Source organism: Ascaphus truei, chromosome 3 (assembly GCF_040206685.1).
Source record: "Ascaphus truei isolate aAscTru1 chromosome 3, aAscTru1.hap1, whole genome shotgun sequence".
Taxonomy (NCBI): domain Eukaryota; kingdom Metazoa; phylum Chordata; class Amphibia; order Anura; family Ascaphidae; genus Ascaphus; species Ascaphus truei.
This window is the reverse complement of record NC_134485.1, coordinates 122525679-122548650: the sequence shown is the minus strand read 5'-3', so window position 1 is coordinate 122548650 and position 22972 is coordinate 122525679. Positions and strand designations below refer to the sequence as shown.

General features: G+C 46.7%; 1 protein-coding gene across 10 annotated transcripts in view; it reads left to right on the top strand.

The window, feature by feature from the left end:
- DCAF6 (DDB1 and CUL4 associated factor 6) overlaps window positions 1-22972 on the top strand; it is a 397587-nt gene that overhangs the window by 282327 nt on the left and 92288 nt on the right. For 7 of the 10 annotated variants that reach the window (XM_075589477.1, XM_075589480.1, XM_075589471.1 and 4 more), the window contains 4 exons: window positions 851-954; window positions 1531-1771; window positions 19219-19322; window positions 19935-20175. In XM_075589477.1, coding sequence (XP_075445592.1) covers window positions 851-954; window positions 1531-1771; window positions 19219-19322; window positions 19935-20175 — 690 coding nt within the window. The remainder of the gene's footprint in view (window positions 1-850; window positions 955-1530; window positions 1772-19218; window positions 19323-19934; window positions 20176-22972) is intronic. The other 3 variants (XM_075589478.1, XM_075589475.1, XM_075589474.1) reach the window with 2 other exon arrangements.

The following is a 22972-nucleotide window of genomic DNA, read 5'->3' as shown; positions in this document are numbered from 1 at the left end:
TTTGTAACTATGCACTTGATGAAGTCATCATACTGTCACCAATTCCAAAGAATATTTATTAGATTATCAAATAATTCTTAAATGTAATAATCTACTGTGACAAACCTGTAATTGCTCAAATTTTCATGAAAATGTAGTGATTTTTCTTCAAGATATGGAGAGAAATAAAAGGTCATTTTTTTTGTGAGCAGTGTATATGTTAATTGATGTATACATGCTTGAAATATTTTGAAATATAATTTTCAAGTTTATAATGTATCTAAAATTTACATTATATAATAAGCTTTTTGCCCTTTTGTTTTCTGATTTGCCCTTTTGGAGAACTTATTCAAGAGAACTGATGTACAGTAGTTGTTGATAGATGAGAAGGAAAACAACACAGTTGTGATTGTGTGGTTTTTTTATAATGGTTTCCATACTCCTTTAATTTAACCGCTATATAACAAGTGAGAAAGGGTTTTGCAAGAGAATATTTAATGTCTTTGTCTGAATTTTACACCATAAATAAATGAGTGGTAAATTGCAATAATGTTTAGAGGATCAACGTTAAGAGTTCTTCATAGATTAAATTACAGAGATTTTTTTTTATCAATCACTCTGTCAATACATCTACTGTGCTCTTGAGGAAGAAACCTGTGATAATTTGAAAGCTCTGTACACTGTAATTGAATCTACAAAGAACTCTACTGTTGGTCTCCTAACAGGTAGACCAACATACAATGAATCTACATTTTTCCAGGACAAATATGACTACAACAAGTTTGAACTTTGCTATACTGTAAGTAAGACTGAACAGCCCATTAGCTCTATGTAAATTCCTAAATCTTCCTCAAACTTTTTCTTCTACTAGGAGCAATACAGCCTCAAGTTCAGTAGCCGTGAAAGTGGGAAACATAAATTACAGTACAACAGTTGAAAGCATGCAGCCAAGTGAAATGGAAAGTATGGGATCTGGTAAGCCCGTTTTCCCTCTGTTCTGTTGTCGGGGACTTTTTCTGTACATATTATTTGTAATAATTTATTTAAAAAAACATTTATTAAATGCAGAAATATGTAGTAAAGTATGATTGTTATTGCTAGATTGATTCAGGCATACAGTATGTGCTCTAACAATGCTTTTTTTATTTGCTTTCACTGGATCAATATAAATATAATATATAACTATTGCACCCAATGTAATATTAACAAAGAATTGCACTTGATGGACACGTCTATTCTAAAACTTAAAATATAACGTGTGAGATTCACTGATCTCTGATACAGATCCTTGTTTATCTGCCATTCTGGTCTAAGGCAGTTAACGCGGGATGCCATATCGGTGGTTAGTGAATACTGACGTATGAATTTGATGGCAAAATGTATCAACGGCAGCGAAGTTCTTATAGTTAAGGAGGAATGTAAGTCCTTTGTGAGAGTTTAATAGGCCAAGTATGGATGGGAAAGTGCCATCAGTTAATAGACCTTTGTGAAAGCTATTGCCAATATGGGGATATGAGAAAAATTAAATTTTACATTGAATTATTATTACAGGCACAGCTGAAACTACAGCAAAACATGGAGACGCCACCTGCGTCAACCCAGAAATCGGGCAAAAAAATGTGCACAAAAATCCTGATCAACAAAATGCTAGCTCAATTACTGAAGATCCTCCAGAAGCAGCTGGTAACTTGACTCAGATTGAATCATGTTCTTTGAGCTCCACTTATCGAGAAACTGACCATGGTGATGACACAGTTCGCTTACCATCACCTGTCCAGCCATTACAAAATAGGTTAGTCTGCTTAATAGAGCAAATATAGAAAAACAGAACAATGCACGGCATCGTTGTGTTTTGTATTTTTGCTTAATTCATTTGCTATGCGTTCATCATTCTTATATGGATGACCGGAGGGGGGGAGGGTAATGGACACACATGACGTGAGTACTACGTTAATGTCAACAATACTTCCTGGATAGACTCAATATTTATGTGATTCTGTTGTGTGTTTGGTTGTTCTAGAGCATCCATTACACAGTGGTCTGTAGGTGGGTGTGTCACGGGAGACCAGGCATTTACACCTTTTTACCAGGATCATTCAGTGAGCAAAACAAGATAATGAATTAAATTGTAAATCTATTCACAGAAATAGGCATACACACAATGGAACACAAAATACAGACGAAAAGCACACTTACTGGGGGTCTGTGGTAGAAAACTAGACTGTTTTAGGTGCAGGGAACCCTAAATAAGAGTTCTCCCCTGAGCAGGACTTAGCGCACAATCCTCTGGTTCCCAAATTGACGTGAAGTTCCACACGCCACCGCTCCCTTCTCTCCGGAGGACTTGTTTTTTCTTGACTGGGAGTTAGTGCCAAACATCCTGGAACTAAAATTGGCTTGAAATCCCAGCTGCGATCGCTACGTTCGTTTCTGAGAACTTGGCCCCTCCTGACCGCCAGTCAGCATGAATCACCTGGAACCCAAATTGGCATGAAATTCCAGCTGCGACCGCTACGTTATTTTCTGAGAACTTGGGCGCAAAAGTCGGGACTTAGGGGACTATGCGCTAAGCAGTGAGATTTTAGGTTTGCATAGGCATTTTGTGATCATACATTAAAAAATGAAGCCAGAGGCGGGATTCACTAACAAGTGAAGGGCATTTTGTTAAGGCCGGTCACAAAACTGCTGTATCGCGCAACCTGTTTTTTCCCCCCTGCTATCGTGCTTAAACTTGTAAAGCATGATAGCTGATAGAAAAAAAAGCAGCCTGTAAGAGCTGCATGGAGACGCTACGTCTCCATGCACGGCTCTTACAGGCGATCGTACTGTAAAAAAATAGATTTTAATACTAGTGTACATGAGTAGGGGGTCTCCTGAGCTGAACCGCATTGATTTCAGCCTCAGGGACCCTCTACTTCATGAGATATAGGCCCCGTTATGGGGTGCCGGTATCCCTTGTGTTTTTAAATCTCCGCATCAGGTGACTGGGGGATTTAAATCCTACAGGGGGATACCGGCACTCCATATCGGGTCCTGGATCTCATGAAATAGGGGGTTCCCGATGCTGAAACCAATGCGGTTCAGCTCAGGAGACCCCTTGCTCATGTACAGTGGTTGACAAATCACCAAAAAATCTACTCGCCACACAAAAAAATCTACTCGCCACCTAGTACCAAACGTGTGCTGCTTGGGCCAATATTTACTCGCCCGGGGGTTAAATCCACTCGCCCGGGGCGAGCAAATGTATAGGTTTGTCGAACACTGCGTCATGTACACTAGTATAAAAACACACATATCAATAAAAAATAATTCATTACCATAGTGGCTATCTGCTATGGTAATGAAGCTGCTTTAATATCATTTTCATTAATATTGTGTGGGAGCAGGGGGTCTCCTGAGCTGAACCTCATTGATTTCAGCCTCGGAAACCTTCTGCTTCCCGAGTTACAGGCCCAAATATGGGGTGCCGATATCTCCATTATTTACATGTCGCATATCGCGTGATATGGACACTTTAAAGATAGTGGCGACACTGGCATCCGATGTGCTCCTGCACACTATTAAAAAAAAATACATTAAAGCAGCTTCATTACTTAGTGGCTAGCCGCTAAGGCAATGAAGGGGTTGAGGCCCATCCACCCCCTGTACTCCCATCAACTCCTATACCCCCTAACAAACATAAAATAACTTTTTTTTAATGCACTGGAATTATACTATAGGCCGGCTGTGGCCTTCAGGTGGTCCCCGCAGGTGTCCGGTGGCCCCATAGGGGTCCCCGTGTGGTACCCGCAGGTGTCTGGGGGTCCCCGCTTGCCTGTGGTACCAATTCTGTGCCCCCCAAATAAATATATACTTTTAAATAAATACACTCCCTTCCCTCCCCCGCCCCTAACACATACAGTACAATAATGGGCAAAATTAATATTATCCAGCATTTGTATACTATTTATATTGCATATTGATTTAGTGTTCAGGCATTTTTGCTGGTGTTTTAAATTGTTTATTTCTGGCTCAGCTCTAGAACCAATCCACGACTCCAAACAGCAACGGGCCACAGGTAAAAAAAGATACCAATCAGAGGCGTGTGAACAATTTGCACTCAAATGTGACGTCACCATCGTATAAAAGCCTGCACAGCCTCATTTGACGGCAAGAAGCCGAGGAGGGAGGACCTCCTCCTCTAATAGTATTACAAGGGCGTGCCTGCTGAAGATAGATGAAGAAGAAGATACAGAAGAAGAAGAATAGGATAGAAGACACCGAAAGAGGCAAAATTGGATTACAATTTACAGATGAACAAAAAGAAAGACGAAAAGTACTTTGGATTTTTTTTTACCTGTGGCCCGTTGCTGTTTGGGATTGTGGATTGGTTCGAGAGCTTGCGGTAACCACAGGAATCGGAGGGTAAATACATGAAAGGTAAGGAAAAAATAGAATGTAAGTTATTTTTCTTTTACTTGTTTTTTATTTTATTTTTGTGGGGATTGCATTTTTTTTTCACACATTTATTCCAAAGGTTTTTATGTATGGCCTTTCAGGGCTATACATACAGTAAGAAGCAATGGTTGTTTTGGCAAATGCTTGCTTGTATGTATTTTAAATGTATATTGGTTCTTTGTTTTTAAATGTGTATACTATTAATATTGCATATTGATTTAGTGTTCAGGCATTTTTGCTGGTGTTTTAAATTGTTTATTTCTGGCTTTTGATTGGTGTTTGCTTTTTAATGTTGGATTATTTTTTTACTTTTAATTTGGAATGATACAGTTTATTTAGATATTTATTTTATTTATTCATGGTTTTGTTTTGGTGTTTTAATTGTTTATTCTGGTCTTTATTTTGGATTGGATTAATTGATTGGTGGTAATTTTGTTCGGTTTACTTCTTTATTTATTTTTAGTTTGAGATTGTTTTGAATGCATTGGATCTTGTTTGTGATTGTTTTTATTAGGTTGACCTTTGACTGGCATAGTGTTAAATCATGCCCATATTATATTTGATTGACATTAGTACAGTAATATGTTAATTTTGCAATGTAATGTTGTTTTATTTGGGCCTGTTTTTTTATTCCTTCACAATTTCTTGCTATAGTGGTAAATCAGGCCCATATTATATGGGCATGATGTACCCACTGTACCAACGAATGGGTGAAGGGTGGGGGTAGTTGTCTGGGGAGGGTGTTTAAGCCTCCTGGGTGGGTAGTGGGAGAGGGTGGGTTAACCCCTTAATTACTATGGCGGTTACTAACTTCTAAGGTGATACAGGGGTTAGGGGACATTAGCTTGTATTTTTGATTGTACTGCATTGTTTGTGGCAATGGAGGACATGGACGGTGATGAGGATGAGGATGGCCTTCATCCTGGCAGCCTTGCAGGGGTGAGTGCAAGTTTTATTTATTTTATTTCTGCAGCTTAATGTTTTATTTGTGTAGCCAGGTCCCCCTTGCGTACTGACCCCCCTCCTTCCCCCCTCCTTCTGGTGCGCGAGCCGCGCGTTGCTTGGAGTTGCGGCCGGTTGCCAGGGACGCGGTCGGGCCGGTTGCCGGGGACGCGAGCGGGCCGGTTGCCGGGGACGCGATCGGGCCGTCGTTAAGGCCGCGATCGCGTTGCTGCGGTCTCGGCGGTTCGCGGTGCAGGGCGCCGCCATTGTAGATGCATTGCGCATGCGCAGGGCGTAGGAGGACTGCAGGGAGATCGCGCATGCGCGAGGGGACGACGAGAAAGCCCGCGAAGCCCTAGCCTACCAGGGAGGCTCTTGAAGAGGACTACAAGTCCCATGAGCCCCAGCAGCACCCCATGTGACGCCAGGGAGCCAATAGGGCTGCAGGAGCTCCCTGCTTGCAGGGAATGGATACAATTCGCGGGGTTTTTGCAGACGGCAGTTGGTGACTGGAGCAGCTAGGGGAAGGAGGTTGGGTGCAGGAGTCAGTGACTCTCTGCACTAGGCCAGCAATCCCCTAGGCCCCAGATAGCCCTGAGTCATCCTAGCTGAGTATTATAGGGACAGGCCCTAGGTTAGGGACTCTGCCCCATTATCTATTTGTTAGTTAGTGAGTAAAGTATATTGATTGTTGCTGAAAGGGAGCTGGACTATCTCCACGGAGACCAAGCTAGCAGTGACTGCGGCCTGCTGGCAGCAGACAGACCCTAGCCAAGGTACAGACGGTGCAGAGCTGCGGTGATATTATCCACGCCGGAATTCACCCCACGCGTAGGAGGATATCCCGGCGACTCAACCCCAGTGGTATCGCAGCACCCGTGGCTGGAGCCAGGGCAGGTAACCCACAAACTCACGTGCACCAACAAGGCCTATCACCAGACATAGTGGCTGCGCAGTCACACACACACATTGGTATATGACTTGGGAGTGCGAGACATTGGATTGGGCTACTGGACACGGGGTGGGATCACTCTTTGGAAGGTTAGCGTCCGCCGTGACGCATGAGGTTAGCGTCCGCCGTGACACATAAGGTTAGTGTCCGCCGTGACGCATAAGGTTAGCGTCCGCCGTGACGCATAGGTTAGCTTCCAGCGAGACGCCGTAGTCAGGTAGCCCTTAGCGAGGGTTATGTGTTGATGTTATATGTCTTCTATGCATGTTAGTAAAGGTATTAGTCATTATCAATTCCGTTGTACGTGGTTATTGATTGTCCTGCGAGGAACCACTCCCCCTCTGGTGGGAGCCATCGCAGGTGGAGGCGCTGCACCTATTGTAAGTGGTTGTACATAGTATTGTAATTGCCCCAGGTTCCCCGTGGCGGAAGCTCAGCCCTCCTGTGAGCCAACAGGTAATGCACCACACACACCTATGGTAACACCGTATGTTTCTCCGCTCCCACCGTATAATCTGCGATCGGGGGGGGGGGGGGGGGGAAACCCGTTACATTTGAAGGCGCTGCTGAGATCAGACCTGGGGTGCCCTATTCAAAACAGTATCACCAAAGATCAGCAACATGGTAATTCCCTCACGTCAAGAGGTCCACGCGTGGGCTACCACCGTCCGTGAACCACCTAAACACTTTGTTGCCGTAGGGAACGTCCCGACGTTAGTGGCGGACACTGCCATCCGAGACTCCCTGAGAAAGCTCTTAGGGCCAGATAGAATATGGTACCGTGGCAGGGTGTTCGACTCTACTTGTCATTGGAGTGCCCTACTATTCACCGTGGGGCGGGACATATGGCCAGAAGCGGCCCCGAACACTCTAGTAGCCCCCGAGTGCCCGCCAGAAGGATACCCCCTTATATACTCGGACTTATCAGTAATAAGGGAAATGTTCTCACTGAAAGCCCCTCCTCAAGATCCAGACGAACCGTCCCCCAGTACTTGGACACCACTTGCACCCGTGTCTAGTACCCCAAACCGGGTTGACCGTCCCCAACCAAAAGTCTCCTTTACCCCAAGCAGCCTCACGGAAGCCAATAGTTGGGCTGACAGTCCGCCCTCTCCACCCGACCCCGTACCCCAAGAGGTACACCCCCGGCATATCAGAGAGAGTGTAACGAACGAAGGTTCCATAATGGGGGTGACGCTACCTCAATTCGTAGAAGCCTTCACCCTGGCCTCCCAGTCTCAAGGCTACCGGAAACTTAAGGCCTTCTCGGGAATACTTCCAATACCCCAGGGGGAGGAGGGGATAGACCTTTGGAGGGAGAATGCAGTAAAAGTCGTAGAGGAATGGTCGTGCACTGACACTGTAAAGCGGCAGCGTATCATGGAGTGTCTTAGGCCTCCCGCCTCTACCATTGTGACCATCCACAGGGACCAACACCCAGAGTTGACAGCGTTGGAAATGGTGGAGTTCCTGTTGGAAGCGTATGGGCTAACAGAAGACGAAGGAGCGATTTGGACGAGGTACTTCCATCTTTATCAGAAGGAGGGAGAGGACTTGTCGGCTTTTATTCACCGCCTGCAGCTGGTCTTGGGAATCCTCCTCAATCGTAAGCTGATTTCCGCCTCTGGGATGGATGAAGCGCTCCATAAGCAGTATCTGCGGGGATCAAGCCCCACTCACCCCATAGCCAACATGCTCCGCAGCAAGATAATGGGCGGGGGCCCCTATAAGTTCACCGAGTTACTGCGGCAAGTGAAAATACAGGAGGCTCATGTTATGCTACACGCTACCGCTAAACCTAAGAGCCCCTCTGCATCCAAGGGAAAGGGCTCTACGGAAAAGAAGGAAGAGTCGGCTGCCTCATCCAAGGGGTACAAACCAAGACCCCCGACCGACCACCTTCCCCGTCCACGAGTCGTCCGGAAAGCCGCCCGGTTGTGTGCTACAACTGCGGTAAGAAGGGTCACGTCCTCCGTAACTGTCCAGAAAGAGAAGGTCATCCATAGGAACACCCTTCCGATAAAGGGAAATCAGCCCGATCAATGGTCTGCAGTGTACCTGTGGCAGAAGCTGACCCCAAACTCCCTCATTCTGGAAATACGGATGCCCCTACTGACTCTGGCCCCAGTGATGACGCCTCACCCTGTGAAGCTTACAATCAAGTGGGCCCTGCGGCCATCGTGCCCGTGGTACTGGAAGGGATATACGCATCGGCCCTATTGGACACAGGGTCACAAGTAACCATAATATATCACAAGTTCTATGACCAGCACCTTCAACACTGCCCCCTGAGGCCGGCCGAACATATGAAGGTTAGGGGGTTTAGTAATGAAGACTACCCCATCGATGGGATTGTAAGGGTCCAGCTGGAAATACTCCAACTGAACACGGGCAAGAAGCACCCCATGCAGGTAGCGGCCATGGTATGCCCGGAACCCCAAGACCATTGCAAGTACCCAATCATCTTGGGAACCAATGCGGACATAGTACAAGCTATAATCCGAGCCTACTTGAAAGAGACCAACGAATTGCCGCTGGCCGATTCGCTCCTAGACCCCATCTTACGAGAAGAGTGCCACCGGGTATATGCCTTGGAGCGTCATGGGGACCTCTACAATCGTCAACGCGGACTGACGACCATATTACCAGGGGGAGTGCAAAAGATGGCCGTCTGGTGTTGTTATCCCGACCGAGACGAGAACGACCGAGACGAGAACGACCAACTGTTCTCGCTGGAGAGTGCGCCTGAAGAAGAGGCGGTTCATAGAGGGTATAGAGTACTACCCGAAGTGAGGGAATGGACGGCTAAGATCCCTCTTCGAACCCACGTGTATGTGCAGAATCTCTCCCCCTTTCCGATGGAATTTGATGTCGATCAGAAGTTGGGATGCATATATCCGGTCAGCCCGGTGGGAACCACGCCTCAGGTGAAGGCGGCGGCCGCGCATGAGCGGGTAGTCGATCTGGACTTCAACTTTGGCGAGTCGACGCTGTCCACCGAGTGGAAAGAACGGTTGACCACCCAGCTGCTTCAATGACGACATGTGTTCTCCACGAGTGAGATGGATGTGGGGTGCAGCCGCTGTGCCCAACATTCGAATGAGTGATGCCACTCCGTTCCGGGAACGTTCTCGTCGCATCGCCCCTCGGGATGTGGACGATGTGAGGAACGCCATACAAGACATGGAAACCGCTGGGATTGTGACGGAGTCCCGAGGACCTTACGCGTCGCCCATAGTGGTGGTGCGGAAAAAGAACGGGTCCGTACGACTGTGTGTCGACTATCGAACTCTGAACAATCGTACGATCCCGAATCAGTACAACCTCCCACGCATTGAAGAGATCCTGAATGCGCTGAATGGAAGTCACTGGGTTAGCGTGCTCGATCTCCGATCGGGGTACTATCAGGTGCCTATGAATGCGGAAGACCAGGAGAAAACAGCTTTCGTCTGCCCCTTGGGATTCTATCAATTTACCCATATGCCCCAAGGTATATGTGGGGTGCCTGCTACCTTCCAACGGCTGATGGAGAAGACTATCGGAGACATGAGCCCGCGGGAGTGTCTGGTATACCTGGATGACATCATTGTCTTCGGAAGAACTCTAGAGGAGCATGAAGAACGGTTGCTGAAAGTGATAGACCGTCTGGGGAAAGAAGGATTGAAATTGTCCCTTGACAAGTGCCGGTTTTGCCATACCTCCGTGACCTACGTGGGACACATTGTGTCCGCCCAAGGGATAGCCACCGACCCCGCCAAGGTAGACGCAGTCGTGAATTGGCCTCGTCCGGAGAATGTCACGGAGCTGCGATCCTTCCTGGGATTCTGCGGGTACTACCGTCGATTCGTGGAAGGATACTCTAGTAAGGCGAAACCCCTGAACAATCTGTTGAAGATATACCCCGAAGAAACCGGGAGGAAGACTGTATCTGCTCGCCAACCGTTTGGCGATAAATGGACGTCTGAGTGCGAACAGGCCTTCTGGAAATTGAAGAAATGTCTGACCGAAGCACCGGTGCTTGCGTATGCTGATCCTGAACAGCCATATGTTCTGCACGTGGATGCCAGTCTCAATGGACTGGGCGCCGTTCTGCACCAGAAGCACCCCGAGGGCCTTAGGCCTGTCGCCTATATCAGTCGCAGCCTGACCCCCAGTGAACAGAGATACCCCGTCCACAAGTTGGAGTTTCTGGCCCTCAAGTGGGCTATCACCGAGAAGCTCCACGATTACCTGTATGGTGTCACCTTCGAGGTAAGGACGGATAACAATCCCCTCACATACATCAATACGTCGGCCAAATTAGATGCAGCAGGCCACCGATGGCAGGCCGCCCTCAGCAACTACAGCTTCTCCTTGAAGTATAAGCCGGGACCATTGAATATCGGGGCGGACGCCCTCTCCCGAAGGCCAGGACTACTTGCTACCCCAGATGATGAGGAATGGGAAGAACTTCCAGGACCCGGAGTGCGGGCCATGTGTAGAACTGCCGCCATAGTGGCCTTCTCAGAATTACGGGTGGCCGATCCCTTGGGATGCCAGTCGCAGGCTGTCCCAGCCGCCTACTGCGACCCAAAAGGGATGCACCTCACACACGACAAGGTGTTCCGGTGGAAAGATCTGGTAGACTACCAAATACGAGACCCGGTCGTTAGTATCATCCGGCGCGCCGTTGAAAAGAAGAACCCAGCCCTTCTGAAACGCGCGCCCAATGACTTGGTGGCCTTGATCATGCGGGAGTGGGACAAATTCGAAATAGACAATTGCTTGCTCTATCGGGTGGTGCAATACCACAACCAACCGGATAGGCGACAACTAGTCCTCCCTAAGAACTTACAATACCTGGTGTTGCAGTCCCTACATGATGATCATGGACATCTTGGTATAGACAAGACTTTTGGGTTAGTCAGAGATCGCTTTTTCTGGCCCAAGATGCGAGAGGCCGTTGAACGTCACTGTCGCCGCTGTACTAGGTGTATACAGCGCAAGACCCTGCCTACACGAGCCGCCCCCATGGGCCATCTAAAAAGTTCTGGTCCTATGGACCTCGTGTGTATGGACTTTCTGTGTATTGAGCCTGATAGCCGGGGAATATGCAACATGCTGGTCATCACAGACCATTACACTCGGTATGCTCAAGCCTTCCCTACTAAAGACCAGAAAGCCATCACCGTGGCGAAGATATTATGGGAAAAGTACTTTGTACATTACGGCCTTCCCAACCGCCTTCACTCTGACCAAGGACGGGATTTCGAGAGTACATTGATCAGGGAACTGCTCAAAATGCTGAATATTGCCAAATCCCGAACGACCCCGTATCACCCCGAAGGGGATGCACTACCCGAACGTTTTAATCGGACCTTACTAGACATGCTCGGAACACTACAGAGTGCTCAGAAATCGGAATGGAGTTGACACGTGGAGGCCTTGGTGCATGCGTACAATTGCACCAGACACGAGTCAACGGGATTCTCCCCATACTTCCTCATGTTTGGGCGAGAGGCGAGATTGCCAGTGGATGTGAGTCTTAGAGTCTCAACGGATGGGATACATAATGCTACCCATTTCAAATATGTGCAACGACTCAAAGACAGCTTGCAGCAGGCGTACCAGCAGGCAGAGAAATCCACCACTAAGCTAAATGCTGACAACAAGAGGCGATACGACCATAAGGTCAGATATCGGGAACTTCGGCCTGGGGATGCTGTGTTGCTTCGCAATCTCAGAGTTCTGGGAAAACACAAATTGGCCGACCGATGGAGAGACGGAGTGTATGAAATAGAATCCCAGATGCCTGGCCTCTCGGTCTATCGCATCAAAGACACTGACGGCCGGGTAAAGGTATGGCACCGCAATCATCTTCTCCCCATTCCACAAGTGGAAGATGAAGAGACAGAGATACTGGCTACACCGCTCAACGGTGAGCCCGACGTATCAGAGCTGGGTCAAGAGACTGTCAATAACGAGACCCACTCAGAAACTCCGGAAGATCCTATGGAAGGACCCTCTCAAAGGGACTGCTCCACAGAAGGGGCATATCCCGGAGGAGCTACGGGTAAAGGGCCCCGTAGGCCAACGCCTACTAAGGTGGCACCAACAGGCCAGCCTTTGGATCCACAGAGCCCGAGCTTTGTGCCTAACAGAGACTGTGCAGAGACATTTCTCCCCTCAAGGGAAGAGGCTGAGCCTCAGGACTGTGTTTATTACTCCCCCGAGGGAGTTGCAGAAGAACAGCTCCGACGGAGCCAAAGAGTCAGGTACCCTCCAAATCGGGTAACCTATGATCAAGTTGGGGCACCCCATTATGAGGCTCAGCAGTAGGCTCACAGCAAAGTACAGTCAGTTATTGTGATGTTCACTGAAATGTACAATCTGATTTAGAGCTGATAATAGTGGAATCACGGTTGGTTGTTGAAATTTTCATTATATAAGTATGTTACGCCATTTTCATTATATAACTTTTGTATATAGTTGTATTGCATGGTGTCCCAAGCGAGGACGTTGGGGATTTTACCAGGGGGAGGATGTAGCCAGGTCCCCCTTGCGTTCTGACCCCCCTCCTTCTTCCCCCCTCCTTCTGGTGCGCGAGCCGCGCATTGCTTGGAGTTGTGGCCGGTTGCCAGGGACGCGGTCGGGCCGGTTGCCGGGGACGCAAGCGGGCCGGTTGCCGGGGACGCGATCGGGCCGTCGTTAAGGCCACGATCGCGTTGCTGTGGTCTCGGCGGTTCGCGGTGCATGGCGCCGCCATTGTAGATGCATTGCACATGCACAGGGCGTAGGAGGACTGCAGGGAGATCGCGCATGCGCGAGGGGAGGACGAGAAAGCCCGTGAAGCCCTAGCCTACCAGGGAGGCTCTTGAAGAGGACTACAAGTCCCATGAGCCCCAGCAGCACCCCATGTGACGCCAGGGAGCCAATAGGGCTGCAGGAGCTCCCTGCTTGCAGGGAATGGATACAATTCGCGGGGTTTTTGCAGACGGCAGTTGGTGACTGGAGCAGCTAGGGAAGGAGGTAGGGTGCAGGAGTCAGTGACTCTCTGCACTAGGCCAGCAATCCCCTAGGCCCCAGATAGCCCTGAGTCATCCTAGCTGAGTATTATAGGGACAGGCCCTAGGTTAGGGACTCTGCCCCATTATCTATTTGTTAGTTAGTGAGTAAAATATATTGATTGTTGCTGAAAGGGAGCTGGACTATCTCCACGGAGACCAAGCTAGCAGTGACTGCGGCCTGCTGGCAGCAGACAGACCCTAGCCAAGGTACAGATGGTGCAGAGCTGCAGTGATATTATCCACGCCGGAATTCACCCCACGCGTAGGAGGATATCCCGGCGACTCAACCCCAGTGGTATCGCAGCACCCGTGGCTGGAGCCAGGGCAGGTAACCCACAAACTCACGTGCACCAACAAGGCCTATCACCAGACATAGTGGCTGCGCAGTCACACACACACATTGGTATATGACTTGGGAGTGCGAGACATTGGGTTGGGGCTATTGGACACGGGGTGGGATCACTCTTTGGAAGGTTAGCGTCCGCCGTGACGCATGAGGTTAGCGTCCGCCGTGAAGCATAAGGTTAGCGTCCGCCGTGACGCATAAGGTTAGCGTCCGCCGTGACGCATAGGTTAGCGTCCAGCGAGACGCCGTAGTCAGGTAGCCCTTAGCGAGGGACACCTGTTGTTATGTGTTGATGTTATATGTCTTCTATGCATGTTAGTAAAGGTATTAGTCATTATCAATTCCGTTGTACGTGGTTATTGATTGTCCTGCGAGAAACCACTCCCCCTCTGGTGGGAGCCATCGCAGGTGGAGGCGCTGCACCTATTGTAAGTGGTTGTACATAGTATTGTAATTGCCCCAGGTTCCCCGTGGCGGAAGCTCAGCCCTCCTGTGAGCCAACAGGTAATGCACCACACACACCTATGGTAACACCGTATGTTTCTCTGCTCCCACCGTATAATCTGCGATCGGGGGGGGGGGGGGGGGAGTGGGGAAACCCGTTACATTTGTAATGGACAAATGCACTATTATCCATATCTGGAAAATAGTCATTTTGACCATTATTGTACTTTATGTGTTAGGGGGCAATGGGGGATGGAGGGGGGGGGGTGTATTTATTGCAAAGTATTGGGTGTTATGTTTTTTTCACCACACGATTCGTACCGCAGGCCAGCGTGGACTCCCGGGCCCCTGCAGGGATCACCCGAGGGCCCCGGACTCCCACCTGCCAGTTGTATTAATTGTGTGGTGAAAAAAACGTAAACAATGATTTTTTTCATGGCTCCATTTCTTTTGCGCCAACCTTTAGCTGGTGCAAGAATCTGGTGTGCTTTTAAAGTACGATTCACATATCACTTGCTTAGTGAATCACACTGATTGGCACTGCTTAGTGAATCGAGCAGCAGGCAGTATCAGTCTTAAAAGCCATTTATCGTACTTAAAAGCAGTTATCACAGCTTTGTGAATCGCCCCAAAGTGTGTGTTCAAAATGTGCTTCTGCTGAAACGCATGTCCGAAGAATGGAACACCACGGTCTAATTGCATAATTGATAACGCGTTGATCCAGCTGCTTTCACTCCTGAACGATATTTTGTTTTAAAATGTGTTTTTTCAGATCTCCTAGCGACCATTTTGGACCATAATTCTTGCTCTATCTTGAGCTAGGTAAATTAGATTTATTTACATTAGAAAAGAGGCGTCTAAGAGGGGATATGATAACTATATACAAATATTTTCGGGGACAGTACAAGGAGCTTTCAAAAGAACGATTCATCCCAAGGGCAGTACAAAGGACTCAGAGCATCCCTAAAATGTTGGTGGAAAGGAGATTTCACCAGCAACAAAGAAAAGGTTTTTTTTTTTTTTTTTTTAAAGTAAAAGCAGTTAAAATGTGGAATTCATTAACCATGGAGACTGTGATGGCAGATACAATAGACTTGTTCAAAAAAAAAGGCTGGACATCATTTTAGAAAGGAAAGGTATACACGGATATACCACATAAGTAAACATGGGAAGAATGTTGATCCAGGGAGTAATCCGATTGCACATTCTTGGAGTCAGGAAGGAATTTATTTTTCCCCTTATGAGATATCATCGGAGGATATTTCGCAGGAGTTTTTTGTTTGCCTTCCTCTGGATCAATAAGGAAGTATAGATATAGGATAAAGTATCTGTTGCCTAAATTTAGCATAGGTTTAACTTGATGGACATACAGTATGTCTTTTTTCAACCTCATCAACTATGTAACTGGAGGCCCGTGTGCCAAAAGCAGCTTGAGAATGGCCTTGAGGTGGACCATGGACTTTCAGCTGCCCAAACAACTAGTATCAAATTAGCATGAGCAAAGTGCATGGCAACACCCTAAAACTCACTTGTAAGTTAATGTAATGTAAATATACACCATGTTCAGGAAAAATGGGACCCCTTTAGTTTTTTATCATATTTTATATATTTCTTGCTCAATCCCAATGCAAATGTACACAATTGTAGGTTTTTTTATGTAGATTAACACTCTATATGAAGCACAATGTAGATAATCAACTGATTAACTTTCTTTTAACTATATTATGTTAAATATATTTATGTCACTGTATTCTGCCAACAAGTACAAGATACACTGCGGTAGATTCATGATCATTAAACGAGAAATAAGAATTTTTCCTTTGTAGCTCGTAAAGGTGTTCAACTGTTCTAATTTAATCTAAAACACCAAGATTATTGTAATGTTTGAGTTCAAAGTACTGTAAGGTTCAAAGTGTCTTTTCAAAATGTGCTCCTGCTGAAATGCACATGCGAAGAATGGAACGCCACGGTCTAATTGTGATGGTCAAGGGGTACCCAGGCTCACTAATAAAGGTTCAGCCCACTTGGGTACCCCCGATCCTTGTGTTGAGGTCCTACAGTGTCAGCTCTTGGACCCAGATGTCAGAAATGCATTACTGTGACTGTGTGCAAATGTGTGCACATTACTGTGACTGTATGCCACATTAAATATTTGTAAGTGTTTTGCCTTTTTTTGGGATGCTGGGACCGAGAGATTTCTAGGTGGGTTTGCCGGAGAAAGTCTTTACAGAATGTGTCTATGTATCGTGGTTCCAGAGTTCTGGGATACCCCAAAAGTTGGATCCGGGAATCGAGTGAGATTCTCGGATACAGCCAAGCACATTGCTCCGGGCAAACTCTGATCCTGAAAACGTTCTTACGACTCACCACCAGGATTCCTGCAGCATAATCCAGACAAGGTAAACAGGGAATGAATAGGTTAATGTATATCTGCAACCATACAGGGGATCCCTAGTGTAAAGGGGGGTGCCCCACTATATGCCCAGGTACCCTGAACCTGGCATAGGGGTTCAGGGGATGCTCCAACTATATGATAAAACTGAGAGTGGTTTTTGTGTGTAAAAAGTTTAAAAGTTATTTCTAGAATGTGCCAAGCATGAGGCTAGTGAGTGTAGGCAGTATATACCCTTACTCCATCCCTGACACCAGAACAGGGACTTACACATTTTTATCACACAAAATACAGGACACAGTATATTTTATTAAAGGGTTATGATTAATAGGGATATGTACTGATAACCTGTGAATGAACTGTGGGATTTCCAAGTCGTGGATTCCGAGGGACCAGATGGCTACCACCCTTGGTGCCTATGGGTCTGTTCGGAGTCCGGACTTGAAAGCCTCAGGGATGCCAAGGTGTTAGACCAGATGGGGAACTGCAGTCATGCTTGAGTACCTGCATCCCGGGCTAACACAGGGCTATCCGGCCACCATTTGCCAGAAACCAGTCTCTGTGGACCCTGGAGCCACAGTGGGCTCTGTATACAAAGAGGCAGAGGTGCCAGGTTGGTGCATGTCCCTTTACAGAATGAAAAAAAGTGCTCACACGGCTTTACAATACTGGCAAATCGGTGATTGGCTGGCAGGGGAATTCCCGTGCTCTGATGAGGTCATCATACTGTGACCAATTCCAAAGAAAATTTTTTAGATTATCAAATAATTCTTAAATGTAATAATCTACTGTGACAGACCTGTAATTGCTCAAATTTTCATGAAAATTGTGTAATTTTTCTTCTCGATATGACGAGAAATAAAAGGTCACGTTTTTTGGGAACAGAGTATATGTTATTGATGTATACATGCTTGCAATATTTTTAAATATAATTTTGAAGTTTATAATGTATCTAAAATAACATTATATAATAAGCTTTTTCCCTTCTGTTTTCTGATTTGCCCCTTTGGAGGACGTATTCAAGAGAACTGTTGTACTGTAGTTGTTGATAGATGAGAAGGAAAACAACACAGTTGTGATTGTGTGTTTTTCTAATAATGGTTTCCATACTCCTTTAATTTAACCGCTGTATAACAAGTGAGAAAGGGTTTTGCAGGAGAATATTTAATGTACTGTATTTGTCTGAATTTTACACCATAAATAAATGAGTGGTAAATTACAATAATTTTTAGGGGATCAATGTTAAGAGTTCTTCAAAGATTAAATGACAGATTTTTTTTTTTATCAATCACACTGTCAATACATCTACTGTGCTCTTGAGGAAGAAATGGTGATCATTTGAAAGCTCTGTACACTGTAATTGAATCTACAAAGAACTCTACTGTTGGTCTCCTAACAGGTAGACCAACATACAATGAATCTACATTTTTTCAGGACAAATATGACTACAACCATTTTGAACTTTGTTATACTGTAAGTAAGGCCCCGGACATGTTCCCTGCGTGCTTGCGGAAGCGTGCTGACGCGCGCTCCCGCTCAGCACTGAGCCCCTACAGCCGCAATTAGAGCGGCTTTAGTAGGGGCTCACCTGCGCTTCCGCGCGCTTGCGGAAGCGCAGGTCTTAGGGGAATTTAAAATTCCCCCGCTTGCCGGCGAGACAGGCCGGTCACGTGAGCGGTTCGCCCAATGAGGGCGAACCAGCTCCGTGACGTCACTGGCCCGCCCCCGGCCAGTGACGCGCCCGCTCCCGGCCCGCCCCCTGACGGTCTGTCCCCCTTCTGCCCGATCCCTGCCCCCCTTCTGCCCGATTCCTGCCCCCCTTCTGCCCGATCCCTGTCCCCCTTCTGCCCGATCCCTGCCCCCCTTCTGCCCGATCCATGTCCCCCTTCTGCCCGATCCCTGCCCCCCTTCTGCCCGATCCCTGTCCCCCTTCTGTCCCGATCCATGTCTCCTGTGTGTGTGTGTGTGTGTCTGTGTATGTGTGTGTTTGTGCATTGTGTGTGTGTGTGTGTGTGTGTGCATGTGCGTGTGCGTGTGCGTGCGTGTGTGTGTGCATGTGTGTGTGTGTGTATGCATGTGTGTGCTTATGCATGTGTGTGTGTGTGTATGCATGTGTGTGTGTGCGTGTGTATGCATGCATGTGTGAGTGTATGCATGTGTGTGTGTGTGTGTGTGTGCCTTTGTGTGTGTGTGTGTGCCTTTGTGTGTGCGTGCGTGCGTGCGTGCGTGTGTGTGTGTGCGCGTGTGTGTGTGCGTGCGTGCGTGAATATATTTATCAAAGTTGCACAATGTTAATAAATAATTTATTCTCACAACATGTCTTTTTTTTTAATTTTTAAAATATTATATAATATACACACACACACACACACACACACACGTACTCACGCACGCACGCACGCACACGCACACACACACACACACACACACACACACACACACACATGTTCCCCAGTGACACACACACACTGACAGCTACCAAGTGACACACACACACACAGTGATACCCGCCTCCCAAGCGCTTGCTGTCTCCTCTGTAAGGACAGCAAAAAGCTCCTGGTAGAGCGAGCGGCAGCAAGCGAGAGCGAGCAAGCGCCAAACATGGCCAAGGCCTAAGACTGAACAGCCCATTAGCTCTATGTAAATTCCTAAATCTTCCTCAAACTTTTTCTTCTACTAGGAGCAATACAGCCTCAAGTTTGGTAGCCGTGAAAGTGGGAGACAAAAATTACAGTACAACAGTTGAAAGCATGCAATCAAGTGAAATGGAAAGTGTGAAATCTGGTAAGATGTTTTCCCTCTGTTCTGTTGTCGGGCATTTTTCTGTACATATTATTTGTGATAATTTCTTTAAAAAAACATTTATTACATTGCAGAAATGTGTAGTAAAGCATGATTGTTATTGCAAGATTACATAGTTTACATTATGTACATTACATTACATAGATTGATTCAGGCATACAGTAAGTGCTCTAACACTGCTTTTTTTGTTTGCTTTCACTGGATCAATATAAGTATAATATATAACTATTGCACCCAATGTAATATTAAACAAAGAATTTCACTTGATGGACACGTCTATTCTAAAACTCAAAATATAACGTGCGAGATTCACTAATTTCTGATACAGATCCCTGTTTATCTGCCATTCTGTTCTAAGGCAGTTAACGAGGGATGCCATATTGGAGGTTAGTGAATACTGACGTATGAATTTGATGGCAAAATGTATCATCGGCAGTGAAGTTCTTATAGTTAAGGAGGAATGCAAGTTCTTTGTGAGAGTTTAATAGGCCAAGTATGGATGGGAAAGTGCCATCTGTTAATAGACCTTTGTGAAAGCTATTGCTAATATGAGGATTTGAGAAAATTTTATGTTACATTGAATTGTTATTATAGGCACAGCTGAAACTACAGCAAAACATGGAGACACCACCTGCGTCAACCCAGAAATCGAGCAAAAAAATGTGCACAAAAATTCTGATCAACAAAATGCTAGCTCAAATACAGAAGATCCTCCAGAAGCAGCTGGTAACTTGACTCAGATTGAATCATCTTCTTTGAGCTCCACTTATCGAGAAACTGACCGTGATGATGACACAGTTCACTTACCATCACCTATCCAGCCATTACAAAATAGGTTAGTCTGCTTAATAGAGCAAACATAGAAAAACAGAACAATGCACAGCATCGTTGTGTTTTTGTATTTTTGCTCCATTCATTTGCTATGCGTTCATCACACTTATATGGGTGACCGGAGGGGGGAGGTGGGGTAATGGACACACATGACGTGAGTACTACGTTAATGTCAACAATACTTCCTGGATAGACTCAATATTTATGTGATTCTGTTGTGTGTTTGGTTGTTCTAGAGCATCCATTTCACAGTGGTCTGTAGGTGGGTGTGTCACGGGAGACCAGGCATTTACACCTTTTTTCCAGGATCATTTATTGAGCAAAACAAGATAATGAAATAAATTGTAAATGTATTCACTGAAATAGGCATACACACAATGGAACACAAAATACAGACGAAAAGCACACTTACTGGGGTCTGGGCTAGAAAACTAGACTGTTCTAGTTGCAGGGAACTCTAAGTTTTCCCCTGACTTGGACCCGAAATTCTCTGGTTCCCAAATAAGCATGAGGTTCCACACACCACCACGCTCTTCTCTCCGGAGGGCTTGTTTTTTCTTGACTGGGAGTAAGTGCCAAACCCAGTCAGCATGAATCTCCTGGAACCAAAATCGGCATGAAATCCCAGCCGCGACCGCTACGGTCTTTTCTGAGAACTTGGGCGCAAAAATCAGGACTTAGGGGGCTATGCACTAAGCAGTGAGCTTTTGCGTTTGCATAGGCATTTTGTCATCGTACTTAAAAAAATGAAGCCAGAGGCGGGATTCACTAACAAGTGAAGGGCATTTTGTTAAGGCCGGTCACACAACTGCTGTATCGCGCAAGCTGTTTTTTCCCCCCTGCTATCGTGCCTAAACTTGTAAAGCATGATAGCTGATAGGAAAAAAAGCAGCCTGTAAGAGCTGCATGGAGACGCTGCGTCTCCATACACGGCTCTTACAGGTGATCGTACTGCAAACATTTAGATTTTAATACTAGTGTACATGAGCAGGGGGTCTCCTGAGCTGAACCGGATTGGTTTCAGCCTCGGGGACCCCCTACTTCTTGAGATACAGGCCCCGTTATGGGGTGCCGGTATCCCCTGTGCTTTTAAAGCTCCCGCGTCACTTGACGGGGGATTTAAATCCTGCAGGGGGATACCGGCACCCCATATCGGGGCCTGGATTTCATGAAGTAGTGGGTCCCCGAGGCTGAAACCAATGTGATTCAGTTCAGGAGACCCCCTGCTCATGTACACTAGTATCAAAACACACATATCAATAAAAAATAATTCATTACCGTAGCGGCTTCCTGTTTCCTCCTCCCATCCTACACCGCTTCTTAACTCTCCTCCTGCCTTCCTTGACTCTTTTTCCACTGTCTCAGAGGAGGATGTGTCACTGTTGATCTCCTCTTCTCCCTCTACCACTTGCTCTCTTGACCCCATTCCCTTCCTTCTCCTAAAACCTTTTGATCCTACTATAATCCTTATGCTCACACACATTTTTAACTCCTCCCTCCCTTTCCATCCTCCTTCAAACATGCAACAGTCATACAATTACTCAAAAACAGCAAGCTTGACCCTACCTGTCTTTCTAACTATCGACCTGACTCCCTCCTGCCTTTTGCCTTTAAACTCCTTGAACGTCTTGTATTCTCTCACTTGCTCCATTTTCTCAACACCTATTCTCTCCTAGACCCTATACAATCTGGCTTCTGCACTGCTCACTCCACTGAACCAGCCCTCACTAAAATAACTAATGACCTGCATGCTGCCAAAGAGAGAGGTCATTACACTCTGCTCATATTACTCGACCTCTCTGCAGCATTTGACACCGTGGCCCACCCTCTTCTCCTTCACATTCTCCATACTCTTGGTATTCAAAACAAAGCTCTATCCTGGATTTCCTCTTACAGTACCTCTCCCATCGTACTTTCAGTGTCTCTTCTGCTAACACCTCCTCCTCCTCTATTGATCTCTCTGTGAGGTACCCCAGGGCTCTGTCCTGTGACCTCTTCTCTTTTCTCTGTACACACTCTCTCTAGGTGACCTAATAACATCTCAGGGGGTTTAAATATCACATCTATGCTGATGACACACACATTTTCTTTTCAACCCTGACCTTACACCTGCTGTACAAACCAAAGTTTCTGAATGTCTCTCTGCGATATCATACTGAATGGCCCTCCGACGCCTTAAACTCAACATGGCAAAAACAGAGCTCCTCATACTTCCTCCCAAACCTGGCCTTACTACCTCCTTCCACATTTCTGTTGGAAGTACCATCATTCACCCTGTAGCCCAAGCACGCTGCTTAGGGGTCACACTCGACTCCTCTCTCACATTCTCCTCTCACATTCAAAACATTTCTAAAACCTGTCGCTTTTTCCTCCGCAATATCACAAAGATATTCCCATTCCTCTGTTGCTCGACTGCTAAAACTCTGACTCGGGCCCTTACTCTCTCCCCTCTTGATTACTGTAACATCCTGTTGTCCGGCCTTCCTGCATCTCACCTGTCTCCCCTACAATCTATCCTAAACGATGCTGCCAGAATCGCTCTACTCTTTCCTGAATCTGTCTCCGCGTCTCCCCTCCTGAAATCCCTCTCCTGGCTTCCGATCAAATCCCACATCTCACACTCAATTGTCCTCCTGACTTTTAAAGCTTTCCACTCTTCTGCCCATCCTTACATCTCAGCCCTAATTTCTCGCTATGCACCATCCCGACGCTTGCATTCTTCTCAAGGATCTCTTCTTTCTACCCCATTTGTATCTAAAGCCCTCTCTCGCCTTAAACCTTTCTCACTGACTGCCCCGCAC